The sequence below is a fragment of the Buteo buteo genome, chromosome 17 (assembly GCF_964188355.1).
Source record: "Buteo buteo chromosome 17, bButBut1.hap1.1, whole genome shotgun sequence".
Classification (NCBI taxonomy): domain Eukaryota; kingdom Metazoa; phylum Chordata; class Aves; order Accipitriformes; family Accipitridae; genus Buteo; species Buteo buteo.
This window is the reverse complement of record NC_134187.1, coordinates 6,357,672-6,371,680: the sequence shown is the minus strand read 5'-3', so window position 1 is coordinate 6,371,680 and position 14,009 is coordinate 6,357,672. Positions and strand designations below refer to the sequence as shown.

General features: G+C 40.9%; 1 protein-coding gene across 2 annotated transcripts in view; it reads left to right on the top strand.

Annotated features, from left to right (window-relative positions):
* Positions 1 to 14,009, top strand: part of RCAN2 (regulator of calcineurin 2) — a 93,168-nt gene that overhangs the window by 71,914 nt on the left and 7,245 nt on the right. For both annotated transcript variants that reach the window (XM_075048986.1, XM_075048987.1), the window contains 2 exons: positions 3,888 to 4,061; positions 6,113 to 6,284. In XM_075048986.1, coding sequence (XP_074905087.1) covers positions 3,888 to 4,061; positions 6,113 to 6,284 — 346 coding nt within the window. The remainder of the gene's footprint in view (positions 1 to 3,887; positions 4,062 to 6,112; positions 6,285 to 14,009) is intronic.

Below are 14,009 nucleotides of genomic sequence, written 5' to 3'. Positions count from 1 at the left end.
TCTGTTTGTCCTCTGCATTGGTTGTCGTAAATGATAACAATCAAGCTTGAGTAATCAGCAGCCTTAATTAGTATGTTCCTACTTTGCGCTAATTTTGTTAATTAAAAAAAAAAAAAAAACCACTCTAGAAATTGCTAGAGGTGGTGAATGATGGCTGATGGAAGGTGACAGGAAACAACTGGGGAAAGGTGCCCAGTGTTGGGCAAAGAAATAGTGAGATGAAGAGGCCATGGAGCCCAGGAGGGAGAAGTGAGAGCTTCTGCAGTATTGGTCAAATGAAGGCTACTCACATTCGCCCAGAGCATTAATTGGGTCTCACGGAGACATACCTGGGATGGATGAAGACATGCCCAAATCCTAGAAATAAATGCATCGCTCATGACTTTATGCATTTTGATTTTTTAAGAGTAGCAACTCTGCTGCTTAACTTTGGATGTTCCTTTATTTTTTTTCAGGAGTTTTCAATGTATTCTGAAAGTTTGAAGACTTATTTTCTAAAAGCATCTTAAAAATACTGAATCCTAAAAGCGCTTTAAAAGTCCTGAATTGAGGGGATTATGAGTCTTGAATAATTTAGCCGCAAAACTTGAAAGGGATGGAATTTGCTTAGGTCTTTAAAATGTATATGATACATTTTCTTAGAGATTGGAATGACTCTGAGACTTTTATTGAGATAAGTACATTCAGCAGATATTAGAAGTCACAGGCAATAGCAATTAAGACATATGGGAATTAATATCAAGCTGGGAGGCTCAAGATGCAGCTGAGGGCCATTAACTGCAGTTGATGATTAATGACCTCTGCTGAGGTCATTATTATTATCAGCTGAAAATGTAGAAAAATTCAGATGTATGAATCTTTTTAATGGGAGATGCAGTTTGAGTCAGTGCAGTAGATGTGTCTCAACTGTGGATAGATTGCCCTGTATTAATATCAAATAGAGGGCTTCATTCCCCTCCTCCCCCCTGGCATTTTTAGGAGTGTTAATCAAAGCTGGATCTCTAAAGCTGCTCCAGTATCAAATTGAAAAGTAAGCAGAATAAAGTCCATAGTGCTTTAATGTTCTCCCAGTATTACATTTGGCGTCCAGTACTTAATCAGCTTTATTTAGAGATATTCCCATCTGTCCCTTTCCGTGCCTAATGAGAGTACGTCTCAGTATTGTCCAGAAATGTGCCCAGAACATTCCTTGTGCTCACTGTTCTTGGACCCACATTTGAAATCTCGTTCTCCCTTCTTTTGCATTATGCCCCTAACGAAGATCTAGGTTCCACATTGTCATATATGCTGTGCAAAAAGAGGGCCAGCACACAGGACTGGCCGATGCAAGAAAATACTGCTGTGTTGATACAGGGAGAATCTGTTTCCTAATAAATTGTCAGTTGTAATAGATACTTACTTCCTAGCGTTCAGACAAGTCCATGCATGGTTTCTTCCACTGTTGGCGAAATACTTTTTTTATATGATGAATTTCTATGATTTTTTTTTTTTTTATTGTTAACTTGTAGGGAAACTGAGAGCTACTACAGGGGACTAGGAAATGTTCACCTTACTCCTTATTTTTAGCTTGTGTGAGTTCTATTACAATATCTTGATCATCTCTTTCTCTCTCTCTCTCATATGTATGTGTATATATATAAATAATACCTTGATTTCTCTCATATATATATTTATGTATTTAAGTTTGTTTACTTCAAGGTGCTTTTTAAAAAAAATTGAAGAAGTCTGAAATAGGTAATATAGGTAACATAAAGACATAAGCTTTAATTAGTCAGTCACTATTATCTTTTATTTAGATTATCCACACTACTGCATGTTTCTGAACGCTGCATAAGTCCTTCTTATATGCTGGTCCCCTGTCCCTTTCTCTCCCTTCCCCCAGCCCTCTTTCCCTGGTCATTGTGAAGGTTGTAGCATCAAAATTCCAAGCAGGACAGGACTGAGATGACTGCTGCTTTTGGCTGACCTTTATACAAATGTCACTGGATGTAGAGTTCTGCTCAGGAAAATGGAATTTTGCAAAACTGTAAGCAAAGCAGTTAAAAAACATAACTCAGGTGTGAAATGTCAGCAATTTGAACATTAGGTGGTATGACTAGACCGGCTTGTACAAACCTATCAACTTAAAGCTGTTTGTGGGATTACTACGTGCCTTTATTCACCCTCAACCAAACCACTGAGCTCTCTCCTCTCTTTTTTTTATTTTTTCCCCTCCTCCAAAGTATCTCCTGTGGTGAGAGGAAGAGGTGAGTGAGGTCAGGCAAAATGAAATGAAAATCATGAAAGCTTAATAGACCACAGGGAGGTTCCTTTGAAAGGGTGCCAGAGATAGACTATCAGTTATGGGGAAGAAGACCACAGAGTTGGCAGTGAATGAAAGGAGATCTGCTACATGCGTATTAGTGTTTAATACTCCTTGCCACAAAACTGGTCTGTTTTCCTAGTTAACTTTTTAACAAATGTATCATGCTGACAGTGCTATTGGTGCTCCCTGATGCAGCTTCACTGTGCTGCAGGATACATTTTTCTAAGTAGTTCTGGATTCTTTGTCTTGCTTGTAAGATCAACAGATGAGAACTGAAGTATTAATGAGATTACATAAATTGCATTTTCTGCTTCATCTTTCTGCAGCCTCTACCAATTATCCACTCTAAAGGATAAGAAATTGTTTTCCTGGATGAGAAGGAAAGAAGTGCTTACTTGCAGATATATCAAAGAAAACGTCAGGTTACTGTAATTATGCAAACACCTGACATAATAGCCCTCAGCGTGTGAAATGGTGTGGTCAATCATCTCAAACACTGTTTTTTTCAGGTTAAAGAACTCTTAAAAGAAGGGGCTTTGCTCTGGCTGATTATCCATCTTCTAAGACTTCCAAGTCTGGGTTGCAGTAGTTAAGATACTAGGACTTTATGTGAGACTCACTGGGTGGTAGTCTAAAAACTGAGTAAGCACAAAGGCTAAACTAAATGATAACGGCTCCCTTTCAGTCTTAACATTTTATGAATCTATGCTTGTGTGAATGAAAAGACCTGTGTAAGTGTCAGAATTAATTTAAGGACTCTGGTTTTATTTGATGATGTGGAACTAGTCCGCTGTGTGCACATAGTTTACAGAGAAATTGCAGAGAGAGTCTGATCTTCCAAGGCTGCTAACATACCTTGAATTTCTGCTGATCTCTAGGTCCATAGATGTGGTACATTTCCGACCCTTCTTTTACAATGTTGAAATATCCGTATTTGTGTCATGTGCTTTTGAACATGGAGTTCTACAGCTGAACATTTTTAAGCCTGAAATTTGTCTTTGGGACAGGTCACTGTTTTCAGTTATTTACTTTTTCTCTGCTGCTACAGGAACTCTCAAGGAATGAGTGTGTATCTGCACTAAGTATTTAAATGCCAAAACATCTAGAAAAACATAACATGCAATACAAAATGACCCTGCAGTGTTGATGTGAATGTAACCCTCAGTTACAGTGCACCTGACTCTGTCTGCTGACTCCATTGTAATTCAGCACAATGTTTGCTTTTGTACAGATAAGACCACAGTTGTCTGGTCTTTTCAGTCATATGCCCTTTTCAGCTTCATTTCATAAGTCACTGTCGCAGTTTTGCTCAACTTTTAGGAGAAGTTCAATAGCTGCTGGGTTCTCAATTCGAAGACTCCTTCCCCCAAACATTTTGCAGAGTTCAGCACTTCCAGACCAGTGCTTTCCTTAGTGTCTTTTTACAGAGCCCTTATTAGTCTGTGGACACCCACCCCCAAAGGCCCCAGGCTGAAACCTCCTAGTTAAACAGTTGTTGTCAAGTTTCAGATTATCCTTGGGCACAGACTGATGTGACAGAGCACAAAGTTAATCTTCAGCATTATTTCTTTTTCATTTGCAGGAAAAATTTGAAGGCTTGTTCCGTGCCTATGATGACTGCGTGACATTCCAGCAGTTTAAAAGCTTCAGGCGTGTGCGGATAAATTTTAGTAGTCCCAAATCAGCTGCTCGTGCCAGAATAGAGCTGCATGAAACACAGTTCAGAGGGAAGAAGTTAAAGTTGTATTTTGCACAGGTAATGAAATCTGGTATCTACTTCTATGTTAGTGCATAGCTTTTATAGAAACATTGTGCAGTAACACTGAATAAAAGTGATAAAGGTTTCTCCCATGCCCAATCTCTCTGCTATAAGATTACTCAAACATCCTTATGTTGCCTGAGCTCTACCTGCCCAGTGGGTCTGCAGTAAATCTCAAGGACCACTTAGGACCCAAGTTGCTTATTCAACACACAGAAGTTATATAGCTTAGAACTGATTTACAACTGATTGGGTATTTTCTGTGGGTAACTCTCTAAACTAGCTATAAAAAAGGCGGTAATGTAAAGTTTCAAAAGTTCATAAAAAAAGTAGGGCTGAATTATTTGACTGCAACCCTGAGCCACAGTCAGGCTTCCTCCTGCCTTTTTTTTTTTTTTACTTACTGGATGTATGTGTGAATTTTCTATTAAGTTCAGGTAAAAGGGAGAGGGTGGGGGAGAACAACACCCCTAGTCTGGGAGCGTAGGTGATTATATCCATCTGTTGGAAGTGTCAGATGGCGGTTCAATTCTTGGCCAAGGGAGAGAGAACCCAGATCTCCCACAGCCTGGGTGAGTACTAGGCCCCAGCCAGGATATAGAAAGGTGAGGGAGGTTGAGAACCTGACCACAGCCTCTTCTGAATGTATTTTAATAAATTGCTGTGGCCACTGTGGCTTATGGGATACTCACTAGTGCTTAAAAGCAATGTAAGTGTGCTTTAAGCTGCCAGATTGATCCTTCAGAGGTCTTAGGATAAAGGCAGGGTCATCTGAAGGTATCAATCAAACCTAGGAGGCAGTTACATTTTGAGCCTCTACAGCCTGGTCAGAATAGGAGCTGTTTTGAGCTTAGGCAGAGCAGAACCTCAGGAACATGGGAAACTACAGTTGTGAAATATGCTTAATGGGTTAGATGAGTTCAGAAGATCTTACAGTTGGATTTAGGTGTTGACAGTTACCTCAATCCCATTTTATATGCCTTAATCTCCTAGATCTGGCTATGATTTTTTTCTGAAAGGTTTCCAAACCTGCTGTTAAGCAGATCTCAGAATCATTTCACTCTAACTGCACAATCAAGAGGTTAATAGGAAACTTAGGATAACACAAGAAAAAGAAAAATGTGCAGAATAGTGATTAGTCTCCATATCTAAGCTGATTTCCTGCAAAGCCATTTAGGTATCTGCACTATGCTCTCCAGTACATGCAGTCTTAAAAGAGCTTGTTAGCTGTGTCCAGGGAATGAGTATGTGGAAGCAGCACAGTGTCTGGAGCAGTGTATGTTTGTATGGGCCTCAGCCAGACTGAATAAGCACTTCAGAACTAGAAGTTCTGGGGAACATGGAGTTGAAAGACCCAAACTGGCTCTTTGCAAAACCCTTTGTAGTATAGCAGGGTGCTGTCTCGGGCTTGCTGTCATGCAAATGCAGTTTATTGCTTCTGGGCCCGAGCTGGTTGTAAACTTGCTCAGGTATGGCTGTAGTGTAATTCATTTATGTTGAGACTTCTTTAATATATCAGAAAAAAGCAGGAATTAAACTAGATAATTGAAGATGGAAATAAAATGAGAACACTTAGTTGCAAATTACTAAGGAACATGATAGATTCCTTTATCACTTCAGCTAAAGAAAACAAATCTTCAGAAACCTCTCTGAAATTACTGATAAAGCCTTGGTGCAGGACTTACTGGTTTCTTGTTTAATGTCTGGTTTTATTTAGGGGTTTAGGCCAGTAGATCACAACAATATCTTTTCCGCCTCAAAAATCTCTGAACTAGCAGCTGTGGATACCAAAGCTTTGCATGTATCCTCAGAGAATGTATACAATAGGCACAAACATTGTAGCTTTGCTCATATAACAGCCCCCCACAGTGTATTTACTGTAGAGAAACCATCTGTAAGGTTGAGATGAAATTCATCTCCAGGCCTTCTCTGCTGAGACTGACGCTGAAACCCTGCCTGGGTGGCATTTGGTATTAGAAGTGTATGATTTGAGTAATCATTCCATTTACCCATCCTATACTAAACAATGTATTTGTTATGCTTTAAAGATTCAGACCTCTGAGACAGATGGAGACAAGCTTCATTTGGCACCACCACAGCCTGCAAAACAGTTTCTCATCTCGCCTCCAGCCTCCCCACCTGTAGGGTGGCAACCAATAGATGATGCAACACCTGTCATCAACTACGACCTCCTTTATGCAGTTTCTAAGCTAGGACCAGGTAAGCTTTTGGTCCTTGTGTGAAAATGCGTCAGAAAAAGCAGACGAGAGAATAGCAGTGTAGAGAATAACCATAGAGGAGGTTGAGGTAAAGCCTGTAAGTTGGGTTAAAGCTTTAGATTTAAGTTGATGCATGTCAACTGGTTGTTTGCTTAAGAATGAGTTTTACCATATGTATGTTCAGAATTAGATCCTGTCTGCAGCTCGTGAGCGTGAGTTTTACCGTATGTGTGTACAGAATTAGATCTTATCTGCAGCTAGTGAGTGCTATTTGATTGAATAGCAGATCAGAGCTTGTTTACACGATTTATTGTGCTTGGATTTGTGCTTAGATGAGACAACTGATGGTTTATGTGGGGACTGGATAAATGTTTGTCCATGAACTTGAGGAGTTTTTGTTTTAAATCACATCTGCTTGGTACTGCTTTCCAAGATGCAGTATACCTCTTCAAATGTTTAGGCATCACTGCATCTCCACCAGAGTGGAGAATCTCTCACATTAACAAGTTTGTCGAGACAGAACTACCATTCCCCAATCCTAGCAGGATTGCTCTGTTGAGACTGCCCATTTTCTGTTGAAAACTGTATGCAGAAGGAATGGGATAAGTTGTAGCCTCTAGCAAAATAGGATAGATGTCAATGGATAATGCAGATAGACGTCAATGGATAATGCAGATAGACTTTCTTCTGTGTTTCCATCTTCAGCTAATGCCAGGAATTGAAGCTAGCTGGGATTTTCAAAACAATCCTTTCCCTAAGAAAATGCTCATCTGATGAAACCAAAACTTTTCACAGGAGAGGATTAGTTTTGATTTAATTAAGTCATCTTTACAAATAGTTTTCTTTCAAAGCTGTTGAAGCATCCTCTTTTAAAATTTTCAAAATGGAAAAGGTTCCACTTCCAGGTCTAAGCAGTATCATTTAGAAATTGTCTGATTTACATATGTAAACCATAGGAAAAAATAGCTTGTTAAATTATTTTCATATTGAAATAAAACACTTCAGATCCAATCTAATAACAATTGGGGGGTGAGCTCATGAAAATTTATTAGAGTTGATTTTTTAAATTCTTATGGGATGAGAGAATTTTTTTCTCCCCAGCTGTACTGAAGATGCTGCTCTCTTGTTCTAAGACTAGCTTCCAATTGCAGACATCTTATCACTGGGGCTTTTGTGTAACTCCACCAGAGTAACCCAGAGCTGAAGTGCATGGGGTGCAGAAGAGATGTGTCATGATTCACAAGGTTTGCAGGATCACCTCATATCTTTTTCACATGGGTTCTCTCACAGGGGGAAAATATGTATCAGCAGAATGTCAGAGATTCCTGTGTTTTATTCCTCTTCAGCAGGAAAGCCCATAGAAAAGGGCTGTCAGGTGTAACACTTTGTACTATATTGCTTATTATTTCCAGAATTGATGCTTTGCTTCTAAACTGCTGAATAAAAGAAAAACAAAAAACTCTTTTTTTTTTTTTTCTTTCCTTTGATGCAGCAGTGTTATAAATGGAAACATGTAAACGAATTCCCTAGCTAGCTGGGTAATAAATCAATTCCTGTTCTAGAGCAGTGGAATGTGAAATATCACTCATTGTCCCACACTCTGGGACAGCTTTGCGTGAAGGTCATATTCACCCGTATTTAAGGAGCCTGCAGGGAGCAATATGAAAAGTCATTGTGTGCTCTCTTCTTTCTATTTTTAGCCCTTGTTAGAGAGATCAATTTTAGTTAACTGCAGAGGCGGTTTTAAAATAGTGTTGCAGTTCTCAGTTGTGCATTTACTATGTTTAGAATTTCATTGAAAAACAAATCCCACCAAAACTCATTTCTCAGTATCACATCAGTAAAACATAATGCTGTACATCAAATGACACTTAGTCTCAGCTAAGTTAGATTTTTTTTCATTCAAAAAACACAATTAAAAAATATAACTACGGTTTGTCAGCTATCAAAAAATACTCACTGGCACAGTTGTTTACGGAACTCTGAATGTTATAGCCCAACTTCTATGTCTTTAACTTGTGAGGAATCTTTCCTATATTAATTACACTGATTTGGTAAGATTAATGTCTGAGGACCCGGAAAACTCATTTGAGCGTGTAAATAGTGAACAGTTTCTTGTATGTCCTCAGTACAAGATGAGTTTTACTGACCTATTTTGCGGGAATGTAAGATACACCACTTGGACACAGACCCATGCTACTGTCCCATTCCATGAATAGAGGTCATCTTTCACAGTACGCTGCCGTAATCATCATAGCCACAAAATTAGAGACTAAAACTGTCCTTAGGCACAAAGGCTGGGAGATTTGCTCCAGAGTGAAACGAATAGGCTGGAAGCTAGTTAACAGATTTGCTCTGTGTTCTCTTTTTCCAAGCTCAGTTTTGGGACAGTTTTGGGGTTGGTTTTTTTTTTTTTGCAGCCTTGTGGCTGCAGCAATGACTGTCTGGCATCTGAGAGGTCTAACAGAAAGATTTCCTTTTGCTGTGCACAAAAAGAAGCTGTCTTTTGGTCCTTTGACGTTAAATTGAGACAGGTAAGGGTGCGTTTACTTGTTAGGGAAGACCATGGCATGTTTAAGTTTCTGGTTGTTTGATGTATATTCTTACTTTCTGCAGATGCAGACAATGAGCTTTAAACAAGGCATGACTAGAATGCCGTAGACCTGTCAGAGCCAGCAACTGTGACTGTGCCTGGTTCTGACCACCAGCCTACAATTTTTTCAATATATTGCAGATAAAGAAGCGTGATCATTAACCTCTTTGATGAAGAACACTTCTATTGTCAAGCAAACTTCCAGTAGTTTAAAATACTGATGAAGATACAAAGGCATTGCACTGAACTAGGGTGGTAGTTTGGCTGTTTGCCTATCAGGCCCAGGTTGTGTCTCTGCCTGGCCTGACTTGCAAGGTACCAAGCTGTTGGCTCGTGTAGGCCCTCATGTCTTTTCCATAACATTTTATAAGGTCTTAATTTCATCCCACTGAGGAATACAGGAAATAATTTTATATGAGAAATGTTTGTAAGGGGGAGGGGGGGGAATCTCCAGGTCTAGGCTATGTGTATACAGCAGAGCTGCTCCTCTCAAAGTTACAGTTTACAAACCGTCACCATCTTGCTGGCATTAGAGTAAGTCCTTATTTTCTGGAAAGCAGTCCTACCCCCTCCCTGTCTACCCCCAACCTGCATATTTCTTCCCTCTTTCCCCCATCGCCTCTTTCAAACCTGTTACCCCAATTTCTTCTCGACAGACTGCCCTGTATTCCCTCACTTTCTAAGTCCATGCTCTTCAGAGTGCCTTTCCCCAGGGTCCCAGGTGCCACCCTGGCCTCCCCTTGCCAATCTCAGCCTCTGCCTGCTGCCCACACAGCATTTGCCCAGACAAATTGCCTTTCTCCCGTGGCTTTGATTCACGGATCATGGCTCCACTGATGAGATCTGCACTATGCAATAACACACAATGTAGGTCAGGGTCCTGAGCGCTTAACTGCTCCATGTGCCCCCCAGTGTGATTTCTCCCTCTGTCACTTAGCACTCGCCTCCACAATTTCAGGCACTATTTGAAAACCAGTGCAGGCTGGGCACCATCTCCAGCAGCCCATATAGACAAATTTGTACCAGTTTCAGTTCTCTCTGCATTTCCCACTCCTTCATCAGCATTCCAGCAGGCTTTGCACCTCCTAAATGCCTTCAGGCTATGCTCCAGGTCATGGAAAATACATTTTTCACATTATGAAAGCACCATTCTGAAGTGTTACACATGATGGCTCTTAGGTCCACAGTGGTACCTCTTGGGACACAAAGGAGACCCTGCAACAGTCTGTGCCACTTGGCTGCTGGGTCTGCAAATGATAAGTGGTCAGAGGAGGGGTTGGGTCAGGGTTTCATTGTTGTCTCTGAGCCATTAAGAGGTAGCCATTCCTGCCATGCTCTAGCTGGGTTTCTTGAGGAGGATGTGTAGCTCTTGCCTCTGCTCCGCCCTTGGTTTGGCTCACCCTTGCACAGGGGAAGGGGAAAACGGGGAAGAGCAGGACCCCGCCCAGTAAATGCTGCACACAGGGATTTCAAACCGTGTCTCACACTCAAGTTTTCTATGCCCAGGTGTTTTCAAACTCTCATGTTTGTTCTCTCTGATTGAAAGGAATTACTAAATACTTCAGATGACTTCCAGAGAGGATTAAAAGGGGTGGAGGGGCAGGCAGATGGGTGATAGATAAAATTTTCCATCCCTGCCCTTCCTCTCCCCTGTGTTCTGTGCCTGCCTCTGCCCTTCCCTCCCCTTACCAGGGGCAGGGTACAGGAAAGCTGCTGGGTGTAGTAGAAAGTTCTCCCTCTGCCTTGTTCTGCCAGCCTGGAGAGGAGGGTGCCCTTCTCCTGCAAACATCAGTAATGGACTTCCAGAGAGCAGTTCCTCCATATTGTGCCTGGCAGATCCATGCAGCAGAGGTATTATATGGGATGGGTTGTAGCTCTTCTGGCGTAAACATGCACCCGTACAAAGGACTACCCGTTATTTGTACCATATTTTTTGTAAAGCACTTGGATGAAGCGACTACAAGGGGAAGGTATTTTTATGAAGCTAATGACATGTTTAACATGGAATGGACAGCTCTGAACCCATTAACCTTTTACCATGAGTCAGAATCAGGGATGAGGTAGCTGCAGAGTATCATTACCATTTCTTCATTATTAATTAAGTGTATGAACATACTCTTTGCTGGACAAAAGTGCCTCATTAGATGAGAGATGCACCATCAAAGTTCATAGTACTGATTCACAAAGGGATAGAAAATCACATGCTATTATTATTATTTCTAAAATACCCTAAGTTGCTTTTGTGCTGTTCTTGGAGTCATCTTATTTGTGTCACCTGAGGCTGTGGTAAATGTGGTCACAAAAGGTAGTGCCAAGTGACATAAAAGCAGCTAGGCCCACTGTTGAATGGTGAAACTTCAAATTCCTGGTTTTTTTCTTATGTGAAACAAATGAATAGAGGGACATTGCTGCTATTTTCAGGGGTTAGGAACCTTTTCTGACAAATCTATATGGTGGAGGTGCCACAGCTGAATTCTTCCGTGCATTGTACCCTGAAGGCAGAGTTTAGACATTCGAGCATATTTGATAAATTTTGTAATATTTTTCTGAGTAAATTTATGTTAGCTTCCATTGTTATCCCAGCTTATGTGAATATTTAAACAACTTAATAATAAGGGATAGAGACAGCCCAAAGATTGCTGGAGGAGAAAGACACCTCTCCCCAAGAATCCTTTGGCTTAGCCTGTAAGAGTTCATCAGGCAAGCGGGAGAAGCAGGAGCGGTGGGGCAATGTAAGGCCTGAGAATGCAAAGGAGGCAGCATCAGAGACAGCTGAATGAGATAGCTGGAGAAATGCTTGAGTGATATTAACTACAGAAGTTGGTGAGTCTTAACTATGCTAACTTGACTTGCTACTCTTAGCTTGGGACAACCTGTATGTCTTGTAAACCTAACTCAATTGCAGTGGTTCAACCATTACTCCACTAGCTTAACTGCTGCAGATTTAGCTCAATTTTTTTTTTATGCTGGAGGTGTTGTTTAAGAGGAAGGAAAAAAAAAGCAGAAGGGAAGGGGTAATCTGGCTGTTATCTATTGGATTTTTATTTTGTACTTATTACCCTAGTATTTTTCTGCAAACAATGGTTACATTTAGGAACAAGACACGGCTGTATAAAAGTCCCATAGTTACTGTTGTCCTGTTCCTAACTCAGCCATAAAAAGGTTTTCTGCAGTTTGAGCCACAGTTCTGCAGGCATGAATAATTGTGAGTACAGAACTGAGTCTGCAGCTCATTTATGTTCAGAAATAACCGTCTGCCTTAAAAACCTGATTTATAAGTGCATCACATTTTGATTTGCAAAGTGACATTAATTGCTGTTGCAGTTACTTGTGCCAGAGGCATCTGAATATTTTTTTCCTTGTGTCTGTAGTTATTTCCACTGTTCTTTTTCAGCAGAAAAAGTCCTTCTGGGAAGGATTTGAACAGTAAAAGAATGTGGCATTTGAACTGAGATTATTACCTTTTAAGAGGGCAGTGAATCTGATTTATTTCATGGTGCTGGTGTATGAGGAAAGGGCCCAGCATTGTGTGTGTGCAGCACTGCAGAGCTGCTTGTAGCTGACAGTGACCAATGTAGCCTTCGGTGCTGGTTGGCAGCATTGACGTCAGACCATAGCTGAGAAATTAGCTGAAGCCCGGAGGGAAAATAGGCAAAGAAAAACCATATAATTTCTCAATGCAGCACAACCAAGCTATTTCTCTTTTTATATTTTAGCCTATCAGCAAGACCTGTAATGCTTTGCTCAATTTGGATTCAGAGGAAAGGTTGCTAAAAATAGAGCAGTTAAATGTCAACATTAATGGTATCACAGCAGTAAAATATTTCTCACAGCAAGATGCCTGACTTACAGCTATTATTCACTAGTTGCCGACTATTTTTTAGGCAAAAATGCAGAATGTCGTCTAGTCGCAAGCCACCCAGTCTTATTTGAACGAAGAATTTGTCAGCACAAATACCATGTGATGACAGTCTCAGAACTGCATGTGCTAATGCAGGGCCAAACCTGCAACCCCTTCCTCACATGAATTAATCTACCACAAAGTTGCTAATAAATAAAAGTCCAAATTAGTAACATGAGCAAACTGCAAGTGCTTTGGGGTAGGGTCTGCCATTTCACTTTCATCGTACAACACCTAGCCCTGCCAGGTTCTGCCAGTGATGCAGGTGTTCAGGAGCTGTTGCACCACGAATACAGGTCAGCTAGGTATATTGGGCCTCACTGTCGTCATCTCAGAATATTTTTCAGGAAATATGCAGTGGTTCTGGACCAGTCTTACGAAGAAAAAAAAAAGCTATCAGGTGTGCATGTGGTCACTGTAAGCCTAGTTCAATTTAACTGAGGCTTGTGGGTCTTGGAGATGAGAGTGATGAGAAATAGTCCAGAAGGGGGCAAGCGCAGTATCTGGAATGGTTTCTAGTTTTCAGTGCTGCGAATGGGTCTTTGTCACATCTGAAGACCAAGTCATCCTGTCAGAAATGTCACCGTTGGGACTTTTTTTTCTTTACAGCATTTATAGACTGTACTCTGTAGTCTCATCTGTAGAGACAAAATTTGTTTCAGTCTCAGCTAAAGAGCTTTGAATCTCAAAATCCTTCTGGAGCAGATACATGTGTTTTTTTATTTCTGGAGCAGTTGGACCAAGTGTTGATGTCTGTCTGGAGGCAACAAGCTGCAGAATCTAGTGGACTTTAAATGGGACTGGAGCCATGCTAGACTGAAAGAAAACAACAACAACAAAAAAGAATAACCCTAACCCAACAGGTGTGACCTGACTTCACACCAAATGTTTGATAGGTTGGATTCCAGTCCCTCTTCTTAGCCATGAACTTCTGTGTTCTCTCTCCTCTTTGTACTTTTTTTTTTCAGTGCTGGTGGCCACTAATATTGGTGTAAAACACCATTATAGACACCAAGGTATTTTATTATGCCTCACAGACCAATGATCACTGCCCCCCAGGGGCAGGATCCCCAGAATCTGTTGTGATAGCTGATATTGTCTAGCCATGCTTGCCCTCACCTACATTTAGGAGCAGCACACGCTCATCTGCCCTATGCAGGTACAGGAGTATTCTGCAGTCCAAGAGCGCCATGGTCTGTACTGCTACTCAGACTGTTGTCTTTTGATCTAAC